The 22,868-nt window shown below is 39.0% G+C and overlaps 1 protein-coding gene across 8 annotated transcripts in view; it reads right to left on the minus strand.

The window, feature by feature from the left end:
• Positions 1 to 22,868, minus strand: part of Jade3 (jade family PHD finger 3) — a 157,956-nt gene that overhangs the window by 32,871 nt on the left and 102,217 nt on the right. For 7 of the 8 annotated variants that reach the window (XM_052733412.1, XM_052733836.1, XM_052733590.1 and 4 more), the window contains 3 exons: positions 7,210 to 7,287; positions 4,557 to 4,747; positions 1,920 to 2,131 (listed from right to left, as the gene is read on the minus strand). In XM_052733412.1, coding sequence (XP_052589372.1) covers positions 1,920 to 2,131; positions 4,557 to 4,747; positions 7,210 to 7,287 — 481 coding nt within the window. The remainder of the gene's footprint in view (positions 1 to 1,919; positions 2,132 to 4,556; positions 4,748 to 7,209; positions 7,288 to 22,868) is intronic. The other variant, XM_052733657.1, reaches the window with a different exon arrangement.

Consider the following 22,868-nt stretch of genomic DNA (forward strand, 5'->3'; position numbering starts at 1 on the left):
AACTCAGAGATCCTCCTGCCTCTGCCTCCCGAGTGCTGGGATTAAAGGCGTGTGCCACCACCACCTGCCCTATCTCCTATGTTATGTAGGCTCATCGTTCTAGTAGTTTCGAGCAAAATGATCTTTCTAGAATAAAAATATCCTTTTAGGGTTGATGGAATAAATCAGAAGTTTATTAGTTTGTCAGAAGATCCTTCACATGTGTGCCTTTTTTCCTTCCATACCCCCAGCTCCTGGATTTTCCTACTCCACTCCTCTATTCTTAAAGTACTCATAGATGGTTCCAAAATATTTTGCCCACTTTGACTACTTGCCACTTACATATATTCTCTTCTGATTGAACAGACCTCTCTGGTTTAACTGACATCTGTTTTTACTCAGTAAGATTCAGCATGGGTGCCACTTATTGGAAGTTGTTTCTTACCTTTATCTCTTTCACGCATTTCCACATGGATTTATAATCTAAAATATCACCTGGCACTCTGGTAAATTGGTAGTTTCTTTTTAGTTGTTATACTATGGTTTTCCTGGGGGTAGGGGAAGAAAGCCTATCTGATTCTTCATCACTATGTCACCATAATGCAGCAAAGTCCTGGCTCATTGATGGTGCTTAGTGCATTTACAATGTTTGTTAAATAAGCTAATAATATGTGAATAATACACATGTTCAGAAGGGGAAAAAATTCAGTTAGGAGGGAGAAGTCGAGAATTGAACTACAGCTTGGAAGATATGTACACTTTGATAACTTAAGGTAGGAGACAAAACTGTGTGTAGGTATGCTCATGTGTACATAGGTACTTGTATGTGTGTGTAGAGGTCAGAGGTCACTGCCGAATGTTTTTCTCAATTGGCCTCTACCTTGTTTATTGAACCAGGGTTTCTCAAAGGACTTGGAGCTTGATTCAGGTAGACTGGCTGGCCAGCAATTACCAGGAATCCTATCTCTGACTCTCCATGTGTGCCCCTGTACACATATTTTGGGAACTCAGGTTCTCATGCTTTGGCAGCAAGTACTTCACCAACTGAACCATCCCTAGCTCTCAGAAGAGATTTTTAAATTCAGACATGGCTGTAGAATGGAGATAGGATAGTGTTAGCAATATTACTCACTGTACCTTAAGTGACCCTGTTTTACCACAGAACAGAGCATAGGATATGGGCAAGAGTTGAAATGAGTGCTGATACCATTAATGTTAGCATTATTAATATGACAGTGTGACAGAATGAATGTCAAATAACTTGGGTAAAGTCACTTAACCTTTCCTTATATTGTTTGTAATACTAAGGTGTTAAGACAGTCCTTTAGAGTCCATGAATACTGTGGTCTCTAAAAGTATGGTTGACCTAGTTTCTGGGAATAGGGAGGGCCTCAGGTACTAAAATAAGAAATCTAGCTTCTCTATATATATGCTACTGATAATGGGTCAGTTATGATGTCCTAAAGATTCTAAGGCATAGGAATATCTCCAATGTAGAGGAGAGTCACCTAGGCAAGAAGCATAGGGACTTCCTGAGTGAATCAAATGAGAAAAATCTCAATGCTCTAGACATGAAATGACATAATAAAGACCTCGGTTTAGCCTCTTGGGGGAATATTAGTAGGTAAAGCAGCTTAGGGATCATAAGAAATAATGTTTCTAGAGAAGTACTGAAGAACAGCAGAGCCTAATTTTATTTTCACCTTTAAATATAAGACATTTTCCAGATATGAGTGTTAGAAATAGTAATCACTGAGCTTCAAAAATGTTGACCATTGGACCAATGAGATGGTTCATCAGGAAGGGCACTTGGACCAAGCCTGATGATCTTACTTTAATCCCCTGAATCCCAACATAGAAGAACCAACTCCTAAAAGTTGTCTCTTGACTTTGACACTAACGTTGACCTTGTATGAGGGGTGGTCTCCATTTTCACTAACCTGATGCACACAGACGTTACACTTATCACAGAATACCATATCATTCCCTTCTTCACTGTCTGGAGACCGGCACACATCACAGATCACATCTTCATCATATTCTATTCCTAGCCCTTCTTCTGTCTCAATAGCATGGTTCATATTTTCATGGCAGTGGCGTTCCAGAACTTCTATTGTCTTTTCCATAAGAGTCTCATCAATTGGCCCATAACCTGCACAAAAATAAAAACAATCAGCCAACACATCTGTCAGTTGTCATTCCCAAATCATCCACTGCAGGGGGGTAGGTAGGGTGCTAAAGGATAAAGACATCTTTTTTCTGATCTAAAGCAACCAGATTTCAAGGAATTTTTTTTTAACTAGGGAAATTCTAACACACCAATTATAATAAAATTGGCATTTAATACATTAATGAAGAAATACATTTTAGCCCATTTTCTTAAAAAATTACAGACGCTTACAATTTTACTAAATCATAGTCATGGGGCTAGTAAATGGCTCAGTGGATAAAGGCACTTGCTGCTAAGTCTGATGACTTGATTTTAATCCCTGGTACCCTCATGGTGGAAGCAGAGAATCAACTTTTGACATTTCTCCCTCCAAACCTTTTGATATACCTTCCTGATTTTCCTTCAAATCCATGGATTCTTTTTTCATTAATTGTTGTTCCATGAATATGTGTAGATACATATATGTTCCTAAATATAACCTGTTCAATCTGTATAATGTTACATGTATGTATGTTTTTAGGGTTAACCATTTGGCACTGGGTAGCCAATCACTATGCTCTTCTCTATTTCTCTGGCTCTCAGCATTGCTGAATTGCCTGTAGTTCTTTGTGTAGGGTTGAGCATAGCACAATAACCCCAAGGATGCAATAGTGGTATGCATATCTTGGCAATAAGCAATAGCTTTCTAATTGAACTTAAAACCCACTTAACAGCCGGGTGGTGGTGGCGTATGCCTTTAATCCCAGCACTCGGGAGGCAGAAGCAGGCGGATCTTTGTGAGTTCAAGGCCAGCCTGGTCTACAGTGTGAGTTCCAGGAAAGGCGCAAAGCTACACAGAGAAACCCTGTCTCGAAAAACTAAAACAACCCACTTAACAAGAGGAAAACTGTACTGGAAACCTAGCTAATTACTCAGTGCAAGCAAAGTCATGGATATTGAAAGAGAACCTACAACCTCTACTTTAATAAACCAGTACAATCCCTAATTACATTCTAAACACTTGTCCTTATGTCCACAGGTAAGTGTAGTCTTCACCCTTCATCAAGGAAACTTGTCTTTGAAACAGATTGAAACCACCACAGAAAACCACAATCAATCAAAATGTGAGTTGTGGAGCAGTCTCAATTGATATATCTACAAAATATGTCCACTAATGCTCAAGGAACATTGCAGATGAGGGAGCAGAACGATTGTAAAAGCAAGAAGACCAGGGAGTTTGCTGTGAGATTGTATCTCCTAGTGATGTGAGAAGCTATACACATAAAATCTCACCAACATGACTACCTAAACATGAGCTGAACAAGGACGACACAAACAGACATGCTAAAGTAGACAGGGAAAAAAGCTATGAGGCCTCACCCCTACATATATAAAACACTTCTTCTGAGACTAAATGAAATGTGTTGTCCTAGATGGGATCCTAGACAAGATTAGCACAGAAAAAAATCGAAAGTCCAAAAAAGTCTGGAACATCAGTTAATGGTGATGGTACCTGTGCTGGTTTCTTCATCCTGACAAATGCATCATGGCAAAGAAATATGTTAATATTAGGGACACAAAATATATTTTAGGTATACATTTGTATTCTCTGTACTGAATGTCCATTTTTTCTGCAAATCAAACTATTCCATTCTCTGTGATTTACACTCTAAATTGGCTACTCCCAATTCCTCTTAGAGGACAAATTAATAGAAAACAAAACATACTAAAATTTTAAGAGCAAAAATTAAGATTTAGTTGTTAGCAGAATAACTTCCATCACCATGCCAAAGAGGATTTAAATATAATTTTAACTTTTTATTTTACATGTATTCATATACAAGCTTTAACATAGAGAACTCATCGAAGGTAGCTAAGAACTACTTTGGAGATATTTTTCCATAGGCCTACCATTTTGGGCAACAAAATTAGAAGCCTATAAAAAGTAACCTGTCACTTGTAGTGGGACAGTGGGTACTGTTAAATGCTGTAGATAGACCTTTTCTCTAACACCTGGAACACACACCTCTACCTATGGCCTTGCCCATTAATAAGAGTGATTTCAAGACTGATCCAAGAATAGGTCTCAGTATCCTTTCAAACCAGAAGTTCAATCAACCTACACTAACATTTAGCATTATGAAACAACTTCATGAAACTTATGTGCCATCTGTATCTGTGCTATTATACTGAAAAATGAAGGTCATTTAAATTTTATTAATCTATTTTAATATAGATTAAAATTAATATTGATAAAATACTGCTATATTTTATGCACTTGAATAAATAACTCATTTCTTCAAAAATAAAGTGAAAGGGTGCGTAAGAAAGGAAAGCAAGATTAAAGTAAGTTTTACAGGGTTCTAAAACTTAAAAAAAAATCATTGGTGAAGTTAATGTACAACTTACTTGTAAGAAAACAACTTACCCATTTCTCCAAGGTCTTCATTGAGTTCCTGAAGCCAGAAGGTGTCCATGTCATCTAGGTCATAGCGGCATGTAGATGCTGCCAGCTCTAGGGTATTGATATAGCCAGGCTCTGCAGACTCTGGGCTGGAGCAACGGATATATTTCCGGGGCCGGACAAAGAGAACTTCCTTTACTTTTTCAGATATAATCCTAGAAAAGCAATAGAAAGACATTGGTAACAATCAACAAATGGCAGGTACTGACAGGATAAGCCAAACGGCTCTGGTCATACTGGGGAGCATGCCCTGCTATTCACTCTAGGAGATAAGGCAGACCCCTTTTTAGAATCAAATGGTTCTGTGAATTCAGTTTCATCATTTGCTGTGAACTTTTTGACTGATAATGATATACTTCATTCACCTCCACAGATCTGGACCTTACTACTATTTATTATAAGACAATGTTAATGTATTGTGTGTTCTTGGTCTAATGTCACCAAGTGTATTTAGAAGAGAAAAATCTGGTAATGAGTGTTATCTGCACAAAGGTATCACGCTTAAATATACAACTCAGCAAAATCTATGATTTTTCTTCCATGATAGACTACTAGATGGTAGTGCAGAGCACAGGTTTTAGACTCACACAAGCCTGTTTTGTTTTCTGTCATTCATTTGTAAAGTGGTCCTGAAAAATTACTTAATTTAGATAAGGTTCAGTTTTCTTTGTAAAAAAGTAGGGACAACAATAATAAAGTTATTAAAATAACACCAAATTGGTAAGATTATTATGCTTACATGAAATAAAATATTTGGTATGGTATATAATAAAAACTGTAACATCAGTGTTATATTTCTTACTACTTTCATTATGCAAATGAGTTAAACTCAGGAGATCACAGAGTTGCACAAACTCAAGGTATTTCCCAACCATATATGAAAGCAGCCATAGGTCTGGGCCAGGGCTACATGATGGAATAAAAGATTCCTATTATTGCATCGACTTTTGTAGTGAGCTTGAGCAAATCCATAGCCCTCCTGATACCTAAAAACCCAAGGCAAGAAAACCAATCAGAGGAAGAAATGGAAAATTTTCATGCCTACAACTTATTCTATAACTGATGGTTTAAGTACCAGATGAGGCACCAGAAAATATAACAAGAGGAAATCTGGATTATTATTTCATGGCACTTTTTTTTAAAGAACAGTGTGGATTATCTAAAAAAAAGAGAGAGAAAGGAACAGACACATACACTCATGTTACCATAAAATAATGAAAACCATTCCTCTGGAAGGATTTGAGAGCTAATTTAATTCTAGAGTCACTATATATGTAGGAGAATTAATAAACATATCAATACATGTAATATGTATAGTTGACCATGTAAGTATAGAAAGTACATATTTTCTTCTAAGCATTCTTCCCAAAGCCTATGATTCCAAATAATGTATTTTGAATAGTTGATAACTATACATATTTTTACTTCTATCACATGGAGATCCAAAACCAAAAGCAATAAATATTTGAGGAAAATGCAGAAATTTTAAGAATTGAAGCTAAAATTTTGAGAACTGTATTCAGAGGCCCGTTTTCAACTGAAAAGGACAAAATACATGCTCTCCAGAGACTTCAAAATCAAATACACAGCGCTTCTTTGGTGAATGGCCTTACAAGGCAATTATAGAATATTTGAATTTTTCCAAGATATCTTTTTCTAAAAAAGGACTTTATAGCTAATGATTCATCTCAAGTGCTTTAAATTATACAAGGAAAAAGGTAGATTATAAATTTTCTTGAATGAAGCTTATGTTCATAAAGCTTCTGGAAGAACACAAAGGAGAATATGTTTATAATATCAGGGTAGGCAAAGATATTTTAAATGAAACACAAATACCATCAAACACAAAAGGAAAAGACTGAAAAAACACATATACTAAAACTCTGGTTATTAAAAGAGAGTGAAAAAGCAATTCATGGGGTAGATGATATTTGCAATTAAAGACAGACAAAAAATCCAATTAAAAACTAAGCAAAAGATTTAGACAGATACTTCAAAAATGAAGCTACCTCTTATGGCAAATAAACAACTAAAAGGCTCTCAACCTCAGTAACTATCATAGATACTGAATCATAATCACTGTTATCTATCAGAATGGCTAATATTTAAAATATTGACCCTAAACTAGTCTATGAAGGTCTAAGTGATGGTTAAGAAACTGAAGCAAATAGACCTATTATTACATTGCTGGCTTGGGCATGAATTGATAGAAGCAACTTTGGCAGCAAATATTATAGTTAAAAGGTATATATAGGATATGAACAGATATATGTCCTTTAACCTAGCAAATCTACTCCTAGGTATATATTTAATAAAAATGTACAAACATGAGTGTAAAAAGGTTCAGTTTCTGCAATATCTGGAAACAACCTAAATGTCTACTAAAGGTGAATGGATAAATTGTAACAACCTTAAATGTCTACTAAAGGTGAATGGATAAATTGTGGCATATTCACACAATGAAATATGATGTATGAGTGAAAATTAATGAACTATTACATGCAACAGCATGGATGGATCTCACAAGCATAATGATGAACAAAACAATCCAGTCTCAAATGAATACATACTATAGGATTCTATTTATATGAAGTTCAAAAACTGGCAAAACTGTTACCTACGGTGAGGGAGGTCAGTTACTGGCAGGGAGCAGAAGAAAGGCTTCTGGGGTGTTGGTAATGTTCTATTTCTTGATCTGAGTGGCAGTTAAATGAATATGTTTAATTCATGAAAATTCATTCAGCTATACAATTATGCATTCTATATTTTCTGGGTGTACATTATATTTCAATGCAAAGCTTATCATAATGATAATTAGAAAGGTGATGTCATCTTAGTCATCTTTCCATTTAGTATAATGAACTAAAGTCTGAATCTAAGGACTAAAACAATAATACCAAATGCAAGAAAATACACGGATAAAAGGTCAAATTAATGTAAATTTACAAGAGAAGTTATTGAATTTATGATAGAGGAGAAGATCTGTGAAAATGTTATTTTGGGATTTTATTTTATTTTTGGCTTTTTGAAATAGGGTTTCACTATGTAGCCTTGGCTATCTTGAAATTCACCATATAGATTCAGCTAGTCTCCAACTCACAGAGATCCACCTACCTCTGCCTTCTGAGTACTGGGATTAAAGGCATGTATTACCATGACTGGAAGATTTTTTTTTTTTTGAGACAGGTTCTTGCTATGTTCACTTCTTCAGCTTCCCAAGTGCTGGGATTACAGGTACGTTATTATCCCCAGCCAAGGCCTTTTTAGAAAACAGCTTAAATCATCATTTACACACACACACACACACACACACACACACACACACACACACACACACACACGCACACAAGCATGCACGCACAAACCTCTGGTTAGAGAGAGAGAGAGAGAGAGAGAGACAGAGAGAGAGACAGAGAGAGACAGAGAGAGAGACAGAGAGAGACAGAGAGACAGAGAGAGACTGACTTCTACAGCTTTAGAGAAGTGGTTCTCAACTTTCCTAGTGCTGCGGCCCTTTAATACAGTTCCCCATGTTGTAGTGACCTCCTATCCATAAATTTATTTTGTTGCTATTTCCTAAATGTACTTTGCTACTGTTATGAATTGCAATGTAAATATCTGATATGCAGGATATCTGATATGCAACCTCCCAAAGGAGTTGAGACCCACAGGCTGAGAACCACTGCTTTAAAGAAAATCCTAGGATACTATGATTTTCTTTGCCAGCCACTATGGACTAGGTATAGAGACACTGTGAATGGCATCAGATCACTGACCAAATCAGCAAATGTTCACAAACTCAAAGGTTTAAGTAATTTTGTCAGGACAAGATAAGCATAGCTTTCAATTTAGATCCTTTAGTATAACTGAATGTTGTAGTAACTTTCTAGATGACTGGCTTTTGGTAAAGGACCCGCATCCACATCTTTATATAGAAAGATTTATTCACCTGTTCTTCACCTGTAGGTCAGAATGGCTGGAATACTATTAACTCTGGCCAAAGTGGACACTGCTATGCCACTGAGGAGTCCATTGAAAATGAAACTACTACTATTGTTGTTTGACCTAAAGCTTAATATAGTGTCTTATTGACAGTGACCTCTCAGGGACTTTTCAAATGATCTAAGATTTGACAGATAGAGACTACACTGTTTCCTAATGAGTGCCTAGAATTATTTTTGAGCAGTACAGAAACTATATAAATATCACATTATAGAATTTTTAAAGATTTGAAATGAGTATCTTAAAATTAACTAGATAATAGTCTCAAAAATTCTTTTTTTTTTTTTAAAAAAAAGATATGGTCTCAACTCTGTAAAATCACCACAAAATCCAAGCTGTCTTTAAACTCATGCTAATCCTTCTATTTTTTCTTCCCAAGTGCTGTATTTATAGAAGTGAACCACAATCCCTGACTTCATAAATATATGTTTAGGTATAGTGTCCCCCAAAATGCCCCTTGTTAATCTTGTTTGTGATGACCTCTTCTTCCAAAGTCTTTGTGACTTAGTGTGTGAGACAGTTACCATTTCTATGACATAATGGCATTTTCCAAATCCCACATATTCTTTTACAATGTGACCCTGATATTCTTCACGTACTGAAGATTTATTCTCCCCCCTTTGAATAAGGGGTGGCTTATAACAGTTGTGACTAGCAGAAGTAATACTATGAACACTGTAAGGCTGGGTCATAAAAAGGAATGCAGCCTTCACCTGGCTCTCAGGAAGGAACAGATGCACTTCAGAATCTTGTGCCTGGAGCCTATAAGGAATATGACTGTGCTGAGATTGTCAGACTATGAGAGAGTCAAGCCACATGTAATTCTCATGTCATGCCAGTTTAAGGAAAACGCCTTTATAGGTTTCTAAACCTGACCCCCAGCTACTGTGCACCCTTCAAAGTTCAAGTCTAGTTGTTCTGAGCTGCTAAGTTTGGGGCAATTTACTATTAGCACTGAAACTTATAATGGAAACAAACAATAAGGACAGCTTTAAACTTCAAATAACATAAACATGTATGAAAATGCTCTCTATATTGTACATGCTACTCAATTTTCATAATAAAAAAATCAAGAGTGGTAGAGTTCTGTAGCCAAAAATGGAGGTGCAAGAGGCCCAGATGCCCAGTGAAGTTAAAAGGCAGGCCTCTGTACCCATGCATCATTAAGGGACATTTTCTTTCCAACTTAGTACATGAACTCTGCATGTATTTTGAAAGTAGAGTCAACAGGATCTCCTGCATATGGAAACTGAATATGGGTCATAGGACAATAAACTGTAAAAGATGATCCCAAGAATGTTGGTCTCAAAAAAACCCTTATCTCTTATAATATTTACTGTTGAAGCATTCCGTGTGTGTGTGTGTGTGTGTGTGTGTGTGTGTGTGTGTGTGTATGTGTGTGTGTGTGTGTGTGTGTGTGTGTGTGTGTGTGTACTGAGAGGACTGAATCCAGAGCCTAGGCAATCACTCTACCACAGAACTACTCCTCCAGCCCCCTTTGAGTATTCTTGATAAGTCATTTCTTATTGAAAACTAGATATCTGGGGTGTTAAAAACCTGGGACCTAATTTAAACCTTTAGCTGGATTCCTACCAAACTACTACGGTTGGTCATGGTTGGTCATCAGAGTTGGGGTGGAAGACACTGTCTTGTTATTGCCAAGAAGTCATAGTTTACCACTTGTCCTGTATGACAGGGATTTTCTGTTACTAATGGGGTGTGTCTGGAAGTTTTGGCTCCCAATAGGCCTTCAATGATACCTCCCTCATTGAGATTAGTAAAAATGACTGAATGGCCTTGACTGATATCACTAGGGAAGGAGGAATCCACATAGAAATGAAAATATTGTTTCTCCATTAAGTTTCCTGTCACAACCCTAGATAGGCTGAATCATCACTGTAGGGTTAAGATAAAGTCTAGGCGTCTTACTGCATCTGTGCTAGAGGAGAGGGCAGAGTGACAGTCCCAAGTATTTTTTCATGGTGTTTGGCTGGGGATGAACATTATCGGAAAGATTTCTGTCTTGATAGGCTGTCCCTTTCCCAGTCAGTAGAAAGAGTAGGCTTTTCTTATGTTTTTTTAAATCATTGCTGGATGGTTGTTTCTTGGTTGCTACCTTTTCCAGTATCAAGTCTGGAAGCAAAAAGAAAATTTAGGGAACACATAGCTGTGTTGTTCCACCTTCTTTTGATCTTTTAAAGACTGAGGTTTAGTGTTTTACAAACTGCTCAGGACTTTTAGTTGTACTTAATGGGAAGTGAAGTCATAGAGAGAAGTTCATCTACTCAATCTTTGTGGAAGTGAAAACCTAGCCAAGACTGTCGATTTTAAATATGACATCAACACAAAGAACATATGAATATATGCATACATATAAATTTGACAACTTAGATAAAACAAACTAATCCCTTAAAGCACTCAAGTACTAAAAGTCACCCAAATATGAACTATGAAAGGTAACTATGAAAGATTAAATTTATAGGTAAAATACCAAAAAACCAGATTTAGAGTATTTCACTGGAGAATTATATCATTTAACTAAAAATTGAGGTTGAAGAGATGGCTCAGCAGTTAAGAGCATGTAACTTCTCTTGCATAGAACCTGAGTTTGGTTACTAGCATCTATCTACCAGCTCATATCCCCAGCTATGAAAAATCCAGTATCTATGGCCTCCACAGGCACCAGGATGTATGTGCACATACCTATACTCCTTCTCTCTACCTCACATAATTAAAAATAATAAAAATAAATTTAAAAAGAATCAACACTAATTTCATATAATATCTTCTGAAAAATAAAAGGGTAGAATATTCCCCAACTAAAATATAAAATTTATTTTTAGCATAATACTTTTATTAATTTGAAATTTTTAATATATTTCCAATGTATTTTATTATATTCAGCCTCCACTCCCCTTGTGAATTTCTCCCGGATCCATCCCCACCTCCCTCCTAATTCCATGCCCTTTATTTTTATAACCCACTCAGTTCAATTTGTGTTCCCCATATATTCATGGGTGTGGGGCCATCCACCAGAGCATGGTTTGACCTGCCAAGGGACTATATCCTTAAAGAAAAATGACTTTCCTCCAACAGCCACCAATTGCCATTAACTCCTCAGCTAGAGGTGGAGGACTTAGAATCCCCTCCTCCTTCCATATCAGAAGGCTGACTGGGGCTTGATCTTGTACAGGCCTTGTGCAGATATTTTCTGGGTATGACAGGACTATTGCAATCATGAACTCACAGCAGCTGTGGAAGCCTGCACAAGGCCTCCCCAACTATTTTATTAGGTCAGTATCATCTCCATAATATAACACTTAATAAAAACATCATGAAAAAATAACACAGGTGAAAGGTTTACAACACGCCCCCACAGTCGGGCGTGTTCGCATATGCCCGACGGACACTTCCACCTAGCCAGTTCCAGGTCAGGATAGCCATTTCCGGGTCAGGGCATCTCGCGTGACCAAGATCCGTGACGTTCCATTGGCTACGTAGGTGCGCAACGTGGCCATGTGATCTACGCGCTTGCGTGTAGTAGTGACGCTGATCTGTCCACGCCCAGCCTTTAAAATCTGGCGCCATGTTCCCGGTTCCTTCTTCTTCTTCTTCCTTCTTCTCCACACACGTGTTTCCCGCAGGCCTGTTCACTCTCTGTCCCTTTACCTTTAATAAAACTCTTGTTAGCGGATTCTGTCGTGTTTCGTGGCATTTCCTTGCAGGGTAAGAACACAACGCAGCTGAAAAACTAACATTTTGGTGCTGAAACCGAGCGGGCGCTTCCGGACGCCCTGCGCCTGGAAACCCGTAAACCGGGGACTGCAACACTCTGCTCCGTACGCGACAGACCGCTCTCCATTTTGCCTGACCGCAAAAATTCCATGCAACACCGCTTTCTCCGATTGGTGAGTCCCCCCCATTTTTCGGCCAGTGTAAACGGTTTCCTGAATCTGTGAGAACAACCGGTACCTCACAAGTATTCTTGAGACCGGGGAACACGGTCTTCATTGGTTACGGTCGGCCCCTATCGCAGGCCTCAGATTTCTAGCCCTCTCCCACGTCTGCAGCCTGAGATATTTCTCGCGTTGGGATCACCGCCGTTGGGTGCGTCCTGGGGGCCATGTGGGGCCGACACGTTCATCCGACTTGACGAAGCGGCAGACGCTGTCTGGATTCCCGGGGAATCCTTTCCTCACGTGGCAGGGGCCCCTGCTTCTGTGGCTGACGAGCCAAGGAGCAGCTTGTGCCTGGGATCCATCCTTGGCCTTGGGGATGCCTGGGGCCTTGGCTCCGGATCAAGTTTGTTTTTTTATCTTTTTTATTTTTCTGCCTCTCCGCTGCAGACATGGGAAACAAGGCTTCCAACCCTGTTAGTCCTTCCTCTGTTAGGCTGTCTTGTTGAAGCTTTAAAACCTCTCAGTTTAATGCCTTACATAAAGATTCCTAAGCTAACTCGTCTATGTTCTAAAAATGGCCAAAGTATGCTTTAGAAAATAACAAAAAATGGCTGCCGAGCGGCTCCTTAGATCCCGATATTTTACGGGAGTTATCTAATTACTGTCAGCGCTCAGGCAGATGGAAAGAGTTGCCCTATGTCATAGCGTTTTTCTTTCTCAGTGCTAAACCGTCTCTTCTGGATTCCTTCTTTCCTGCTCATATGCTCCTGGCTATGCCTGAACCGGAGGAGTCTCTGACTCCAGAATCTCTGACTCTAGATCCTGCTAACGAACCTCCACCTATTCGACCTCCAGCTCCAACTCCTAGAACAACTGTTCCTTCTGCTCCCCTTCCAGATTCTTCTTCTAAAGCTGCTCCTTCCTCGGCAGCGGCCAGTTCTAAAGGCCCTGCCCTAGCTCCAAACTTCACTCCTCCTATCACCTGCTCTCGGACTGCTAAATTGCCGGATTCCAGCCATCCAAAACCTTCCACTGTTCTCCCTTTGCGAGAGGTGACTGGTGTGGATGGACTGATTAAAGTTCATGTTCCATTCTCTCTAGCAGAACTCTCTCAGATAGAAAGTAAGCTGGGTTCTTATACTTCTAATTCTGCTGCCTTTATTAAACAGTTTCAATATATAACTCAATCTTATAGTCTCATCTTTCATGATATATTTACGATACTTTCTAATAACTTACTTCCTGAGGAGCGCAGGCGGGTTTGGGAGCAGGCTAGGATTCACGCAGACGAAATTCATCAAACTAACCTCTCACACCCTCCAGGAGCTGAGGTGGTTCCTGACCGAGAGCCACACTGGGATTATAACACCCAGGGTGGCTGTCTAGCCAGAGATAGGTTTATTACCTGTCTCCTGACAGGTCTCCGTAAGGCTGCCCTAAAACCAGTAAACTATGAAAAACTAAAAATGGTTATTCAAGATAAGGACGAAAATCCATCTCATTTCCTAGAGTGGCTCACCAAGGCTCTACTTCAGTTCACTAGCTTAGACCCGGAGAGCCCTGAGGGCAGGCAGCTGTTAATAACCCAGTTTGTCTCACAGAGCTTCCCTAACATTAGGGATAAACTTAAACGTTTGGAGAACGGCCCTCTAACTCCACAGGCAGATGTGCTGGTGATAGCGTTTAAGGTGTTCCATGGTAGAGATGAAAAAGCCCATAAAAGGAGCTGCCAGATGCTGGCAAGCACTGCCCGACCGGCTCCCCGAAAGCCGTCTGGTCCCTGTTTCAAGTGTGGGAGAGAAGGCCATTGGGCCTGGGCTTGCACCGCCGGCCCACGAAGGGCACCGACAAAGCCTTGTCCAAACTGTTACCAAAAGGGTCACTGGTCAGCTGACTGTCCTAATGTCCCAAGCGACGTAGGAACGCCAGATGAAGACCACCCTCCAGCTGACTTTGTAGGCTTGGCTTACAGTGAGGACTGACGCTGCCCGGTTTCCGCCCCGGCCACTCCCATCTCACACAGGGAACCTAGGGTAATTATAAAGGTCAATGGGCGCCCCATCTCGTTCCTTTTGGACACCGGAGCTACCTACTCTGTCCTGAGAGAGTTTTGGGGGCCCACCTCTCCTGCTCGTCTCCCTATTGTCGGGGTTGGGGGACAGCCTTATCTACCTCATCAGACACCACCACTCAGTTGCATTTTCAGAGGCATCCCTCTCACACATTCTTAGTGGTGCCAAGCTGCCCTGTACCTTTAATGGGGAGGGATCTTCTAGCTAAGGTAGGAGCGTCCATTTCTTTCGCTCCACACATTTGCCTCATCCCAGACGCGCCAGCAGCTCCTTTATTTCTCCTCCTAGCCACTCACTCTTCTGACTCTAACAATTCTTTTCCCCTACCAGCTTCTCAGGTAGATCCCAAAGTCTGGGATACCCAGAATCCTTCTATTGCTAGACACCATCATCCTGTTATTATCCAGCTACAAGATCCTGCCAGGTATATCACCCAAGCTCAATATCCTCTCTCACTCCAGAGCCTGAGGACTTAAGCCTATCATTTCTGACCTCAGGAAAAAGCTGTTCTGCCTAACCTCTTCACCTTTAACACCCCCATACTTGGAGTTAAAAAGTCTAATGGAACCTACTGCCTGGTTCAAGACCTCCAGCTCATTAACTCTGCAGTGGTCCCTTTCCATCCTGTAGTGCCTAACCCTTATACTCTCCTATCCACTATCCCTTCGGGAACCTCTCACTCTCAAGCTATCCACTGCCTTGTCACCAAATCCAGAGGAATAAGGTATCACCCCTTCATTTCCCAACCAGGGCCACACAGAGCCAGAGGCAAAAAAGGACCATCAAAAATATCCAGGTGGTAAGGAATAATGTAATACAATAATCTATCATTGTTCAATACTCACCAACTGATCACCTGCGTTTCCTAAATGCTAACCTAATAAGGGAAACCGGTGCCTTAAATAAACTACCTCTAATAAGGCTTGTCTCAGATAAAAATTAAGCAGAGTACTAAGGCCAGATCTACCTCAGGTAAATATCACATGTCTCTATCTGGACAGGCCAGATCTACCTCAGACAAATGCCAACTCCAAAATAAAATAATAATGATTCTTTCTCTCTAAGCCTTTTCTATGTCAACAGTATCTTGTCAAACAGAAGGTTCCTAGCCACAGCACGGAAGGTTCCCAGCCACAGCACGGATGGACAGCCGCAGAACGAGGGGACGGCAGAACTTCATTCCAGGACCTGCCCACCATCATCCCAGGACTTCACAAGATACCCTCTCATCCCCCTGCCCCCCAAGAGCCAACCAACGCCCACTATTCAGCTGGAAGCAGTCTTTGAGAGAAACGTCGCCCCCATACCCAGGCAACCACAAATTTTTTCTTTTTTAAAAAAGGAAGAGTCAGGGATGAAACGTTTACAACACGCCCCCATAGTCGGGCGTGTTCGCATATGCCCGACGGACACTTCCACCTAGCCAGTTCCAGGTCAGGATAGCCATTTCCGGGTCAGGGCATCTCGCGTGACCAAGATCCGTGACGTTCCATTGGCTACGTAGGTGCGCAACGTGGCCATGTGATCTACGCGCTTGCGTGTAGTAGTGACGCTGATCTGTCCACGCCCAGCCTTTAAAATCTGGCGCCATGTTCCCGGTTCCTTCTTCTTCTTCTTCCTTCTTCTCCACACACGTGTTTCCCGCAGGCCTGTTCACTCTCTGTCCCTTTACCTTTAATAAAACTCTTGTTAGCGGATTCTGTCGTGTTTCGTGGCATTTCCTTGCAGGGTAAGAACACAACGCAGCCGAAAAACTAACAACAGGGTTTTTCTCATGTCACGAACATAGACAAGAAATTCTTAACAAAGTATCACCCAATTATACCAAGCATTGTACCAAAAAATCCTAAATTCAAATAAACTGGGTGTTATAGACTGAATTGTGCCATTTCACAGCCAAAAACCTAACCTCAATGTGACTGTGTTTAGAGACAGGGTAATAAGGGTAGTTAAAGTTAAATGAGGCTATATAGATAAAGCTCTAATCTAATGGGACTATCACCCTTATCAAAGAGAAAGAATTCATTTTCTCTGCATGTTCACTAAGAAAATGTCATACTAGCAGGAAAGACTAAAATCATTATCAGAAGCTGAATCCAGCTGGACCTTGATCCTGAGAAGTTCAGCCTTTAGAATTTTGAGAAGTAAGTTTCTGTGGTTAAAGGCATTAAACCTATGGGATTTTATTATGGCAGCCCAAGCTAATATATGAAGGCTTGTTTCAACAATGCAAGTATAGTCAATATTCAAAAACTTCCATCACAATCTATGATATTAACAGGCTAAAGGAGACAAATCCACATGCTCCTACCATTTCATACAGAAAGAGAATATGAGATGATAAAAATTATAATGGTTTAGGAGCAAAGGTGAGATTCTTCAACTTGATAAGCAACATTTATAAAAACCCTAAAGGTTAATATCATACTTAATACTGAAAGACTGAATGCTTTCCACCTAAGACTGGATAGAAGGTAAGAGTCTCTGTTCTCAATGTGATACTTCAAGTTTTAGCCACTGTAATAAGTCAGCAAAGAAAATAAAAGATGAAGAGACTGGGAAGGAAGAAGGAAAACCATTCTTATTTTCAGGTGATATGATAGTGTATGTAGAAAAATCCCAAGGAACTGAGAACTTGGTGGCTCATGCTTGTAATCCTAACACTCAGGAAGCTGAGGTAGTAAGATTGCCCATGAGTTCAAGGCTAGGTTGGGCTATAAGCGAGATCCTATCTCAAAATGTTTGTTTTTTAAAAGGGTGTTGGAGAGATGGTTTAGGCATCAAGAGTACTGTCTTTGCTTCTGGAGGATCTGGGTTCAATTCCCAGCACCTATATGGATACCCATACCATCTCAAACTCCAGTCCCAGGGGATCCAAACCTTTTTCTAGCCTCTGTGGACACTACCCAGACATATATGCAGGAAAAACACCCATACAAGTTAAAAATAAATAAATACAAATTAAATATAATACAAATTAAATAAAAAAGCCATACGAACAGCCAAACACCTATATGCATAAGAAATAAATAATTTAAGAAAATTTAAAAAGTGAAATTATGAAATTTGCTAAAAATGGATAGAACTAGAAAATATTGAGGTAACCCAGACACTCAAAAACAAATGCTCTATGTTCTCTTTCATATGTGGATCCTAGCTTTGAAAATGTATGTAGATGTTGTGTTAATTTGGAGTGTCTATAAAGACCAGGCAAGCCGGGCAGTGGTGGTGCATGCCTTTAATCTCAGCACTCCGGAGGCAGAGCCAGGTGGATTTCTGTGAGTTCGAGGCCAGCCTGGTCTACAGAGTGAGTTCCAGGATAGGTTCCAAAGCTACACAGAGAAACCCTGTCTCCAAAAAAACAAAAACAAAACAAAAGACCAGGAAGCTAGAAAAGTGTCTTAAGGAGAAGGAAATAGTGGCATACAAGTGATAAAAAAGTTGTGAGGAGAATACTGTTATTTAGAATGGGTAAAACAGAAATAAGGTGGGTGGAAGAGAGAGAGATGAAGGAATAGGAGGAAAAGCTAACAAAACTTAAGAGCTATGAAAAATCCATATGGAAACATACTACTAAAGGGTTGGAGGATAGGGAGAAATGCTGTAAAACACTCTCTCTTGGACATGATATGGCTACTGCATTCGTGAAATCACAGCAGCTATGATTAACTTCATAAGACCTACGTAAGATTTGGCTCTTGAACATTCCATCATGGACAGGGGAGCAGGTTTGGAAGCTCCACTCTTCCCTTGAGGAATGAACTATTGGCAATTAATGGTAACTGGGGAAGAAGATCCATTTTCTTCAGTGGTGTAGCCAGTAGATGTTGCCTATGCTCTCGTAAATAACCTTCTACTCATGCTCATGTAAGCAATCCTAATTAAGCTTAAAAAACGCACACAAAATCAAGAGGGTTATTTGTTGGGAAAAAGTGCTTCAATATGAATAGGAGGGGGATTAGAGAGGGTAATGGAAGATGTATATGATCAAAAGGTATATGTATGAAATTGCCAGAGTAAAACTTTAAAAAATTAACACAAAATAGATCATACATTTAAATGTAAACTATACAACTATAAAATTCTTGAAACACATGAGAAAATCTTTGAAACGTATGTAGGGTTAGGTGAAAAATTCATAGATTTGACACTAAAAAAAACAACCCAAAAGAAAAAAAATGACCTAGAGTAAAAACATCTTTACTTTCTAAAAGACTGTTAAAAGGATGAAAAGAAAATTTACATCTATATTAAGCTCTGAGAAAGTAAATGCAAATCACATTTTTTGAGGCAGCGGCTATGTAGCTCTCTCTGTTTGTCTTAGAACTAGATATATAGACCAGGCTGGCCTTGAACTTCCAGAGATCTTCATGCCCTGCCTCCCAAGTGATAGGATTAAGGACATGCACCACCACACTGGAGGCAAACCACATATTTGACAAGAGACTCATATTGTAAATGTAAAAATACTGAGTTCTGAAGACTCAGTATTAATAAATCAATATTAATAAACTCAATATTAATAATGCTGTCAAGGTGGCTCTGTGATTAAGGGCACTTGCCACCAAGCCTAATGACCTGAGTTTGACCCCTGGAACACACATGCTAGATGGAGAGAACTGACTTCTGAAAGTTATTCTTTCACCTCTACATACAAATGTGTGTGCCTACCCCATCTAAAAAAAGTAAAATGAAAAAAAAAAAAAAACGAATCAGAAAGTGATCAAACATCATGAAGATACATTCCACTGAAGAGAATCAGGTCCTATACAGAAGCCAGTCTTGAAGCCACTTCATGTTATGGGGTCAAATAAGTCTGATACAACAACCCAAAACATTAACTGAATTAATTTGATTTTATTTTTGAGTCAGTGTCTCATCATATCCAGCCTGGCTTTGAACTTTTGCTTCCTAAGTATTGTATGTACCAGTATGGCTAAATTTGTCTTTGAAAATAGAGATGAAGGCATAGAAATGTATTATTTTTCAATATTCTAATATCATGTCACAAAGAATTTTTAAAGGTGGTCTACAAAGTCCAAAAAGTAAAAACCATAGAACAGTTTGACCCCTGAAAAATGCTAGTTATTAAAAGTAGCAGGTGCAATAAGCAGTTGTAATTGAGATCAGGCATTTCAAGCATAAAGCTTCAATTCTATAATTGAACCACCAAATATGGTTGATTACTATTTAAAGCCAAAGGGGATATTCAAAAAATCATACAAAGTACAAACTGCAGAGGCTAGGAAGATAAATTAGTTGGTAAAGTGCATGCTTTGCAAACACAAGAACCTGTGCTTGATCCACAGGACCCTCATAAAAACAAGCAGACAAACAAAAAAGAAGCCTGGCATAGTGGTGTGATTTATAATCCCAGCACTGGGGAAGTGGAGACAGGCAGATTCCCTGGGGCTTACTGGCCAGCCATCATACTTGAAGAAATCCAGACTAGGGAGAGACTGCCTCTAAAATAGAAAAAAAAAATAAGGATTCTTCTAAGTAGCCTGAGGTGACTTGTGAAAATAGTTCACTATTCTCTTGGCCTAGAAAACTCTATATAATCATACAAATGAAGAGGTTCAAATCTTTGTATCCCCTTTAGGAATACCCTTGAAACTTGTCTAATTCATCAAGGGCATGCACATGAGAAAAGCCACTAAGTATCTGAAAGATGTCACTTTAAAAAAGTAATGTGTGCCTTTCTGGTAGTATAATGTTGAAATGAGGTGTGTCCAGGTCACACAGTGGGGCTAGACATAGGGTCTGTGTTTCAAAAACAATGCTGAGTTTTTGTTGCATATATTTAAAAAAGGAAAGAGTAATGCTGAATTTAAGGGTTTATATGTAGTCATTGAACACATACAGGTTAACAAAGTACCTAATAAGATGGGCTGTTGAACTTACAGAGTTCATGGTCTCATTAACCCATACATGAATGCCCTCTGTCACACTGAGATGATCTTCACTAAGAACAAATTGTTCTTTAAGCCAGAAGAAGTTGCACAGAATAAAAAAATATCCCTGAAGAAACATAAACACTTATGGTTTGGGAATAAATTCAGCATAAAATAAATACAAATCTAAGTTTATATAAAAAATGGATGGCACCTGAGGAATGACATCCAAGGTTGTTCCTGGAATTCCACATGCTTGTATTTAAATATGTGCGTGCACACACACACACACACACACACACACACACACACACACGCGCATGCATACGCACTAAATTCTATTAAATTCCGGAAATATGATTAACATAGGAAATATGATTAACATATTCCATAAAAATTGTTCCCAAAGTGTCACCCCTAGACTATTGGTATAAACACTGTGAGAAACTGCTAGATATTTTTAGCTGAGTGCAGTGTTGCATGTCTGTAATCCCAGCACTTGGGAACCCCACACAGGAGGTGGCAAGGAGCTACACAGTGATACCCTATACAGACCAACAAAATAAAACAAATTTAAGCCTCACAATTCAGATCTACCAAATCAAAAGCTCTGAGGATATAGTTTAAAAGTCTTTTTTTTTGAGACAGGGTTTCACTATGTGTAGCCATGGCTGGTCTGGGAATTTGCTATGTAGTCTGGGCTGGCCTTGAACTCATAGAAACAAGTTTGCCTGACTCTGCTTCACAAATGCTGGGATTAAAGGCCTGTACCACCACGTCCCCAGCAAGAAGTCTGTTTTTAACAAATCTTTCAGGTACCTTTGCTAAGCAAAGGAAATATATATTACAGAATGATTCTTATTTGACACCTTCTAAGAAACTGAAAATACAATTTACCTATCAAGAGCAACCAGTTCTGAATTTCATCAAGGAATTTAATATGATCAATAGTTAATTTAGTAGCTTACCTTGGCCAATTAAAATTAAGAGCTTTATAAGATAGGCAAAGAACTCTGAGAAATAGAGGAGATTTAGTAAAAATCACAACATATAAAATGGTAAATATCCTACATTCTCAGAACAAATATTAGAGCACTGAGGGCTCATATGAATTAGGGAGATTAGGGAGTATATGTCTCTGTGAGAGGAAGCTCTCAATCTCTTCTTAATTTACTCTTCTTAAACCATCCTAAGTTTGTTGTGCTACTTATCAGATAGATATAATTTTTAAAGTAGTACATCCTCCACTTATCCCCCAAAATTAAACTTACCCCAATAAAGTATATTTGATATACTGACTTACTATCAAGACCAAACATTGAGGTGTTTCAATAATCCTTGGAGTATTAAGGAAAATGCAGCACAAGGGTCATTATATTTATATAAAAAATATAACAGCAAAGACATGAAAATATGACCTTCTCTCTCTCTTTTTTTTTTTTATCCCTGATGTTATTCTCTCTAGAAGGCAGGAGACGGTCAATGATAAACAAGTGAAACTTGGAATGTGTGTTAAACAAGAAAGGGTTTGGGAGCTTTCCTTAACAGAGCGTGGGGTGCCTGGGCCTGCATTCCTAGAAGCGATTCAATAACCACTTCTAGAGTATAAATAGGACATATGAACCTGGTGATAGTAGAGAAATTAAGGATGTTTAACTCTACCCTTTAAGAACCTAACATGTATTAGGTATGGTTGTAATCCCAATACTCAGAGGGCTGAGGCAGAAGGAAGCTATTCTGGGCTATATAGTGAGTTCAAGGCCTCCCTAGGCCATACAGTGAGATACTATCTCAAAAAAGGTACTTTATTAAGTAATAGAAATAAATGTACAATGAGATCCATACTTTCTCACAGTAACCAAAAGGTTCTACCAGCCCTTTATCTGGAGCTGTGTGTTCTACTTATTCATTCTTGCATTCGCTCAAACTTATACTGAACATTCTACTTCATGTCAGACTTGTGTAAAGCACTGGGAACACCAAAACCAGTAGGATCAAATGGTTTCTAAATCATTACTACTCTTGAAGACCTTACTACGTCCTCTGGAATAAAACCTCTTTTCCACAAAATCAGTCTTTCTACCTTAATTGTTTTCATGTCTTTAAAAGGAAGGTCATGTGCTTACAGTCGCCTTAACTATTCTATTACTCCCTTTTCATTTGAGTTTCTGTTTTAGAAACTATATGCTTTGGCTACTTATTAGTACCATCACTAATGAGGCTCCACTTATATTGAAGCAATTTCCTATGGGAAAGTTATCTCTTCAAAGACTAATAAATTCTACTGATGGCCGAGTCAGATATGGAAATCTTGGAGAAACCTTTTCCTAATTTTAGATTGGACTTCAAAACATTCCATCTTATAAATTTCTTAGATAAACGAGCTGGGATTTATTGATCAATCATGAT

Source organism: Peromyscus californicus, unplaced genomic scaffold (genome assembly GCF_007827085.1).
Source record: "Peromyscus californicus insignis strain IS unplaced genomic scaffold, ASM782708v3 Scaffold_10__1_contigs__length_136768540, whole genome shotgun sequence".
NCBI classification, from domain to species: Eukaryota; Metazoa; Chordata; class Mammalia; order Rodentia; family Cricetidae; genus Peromyscus; species Peromyscus californicus.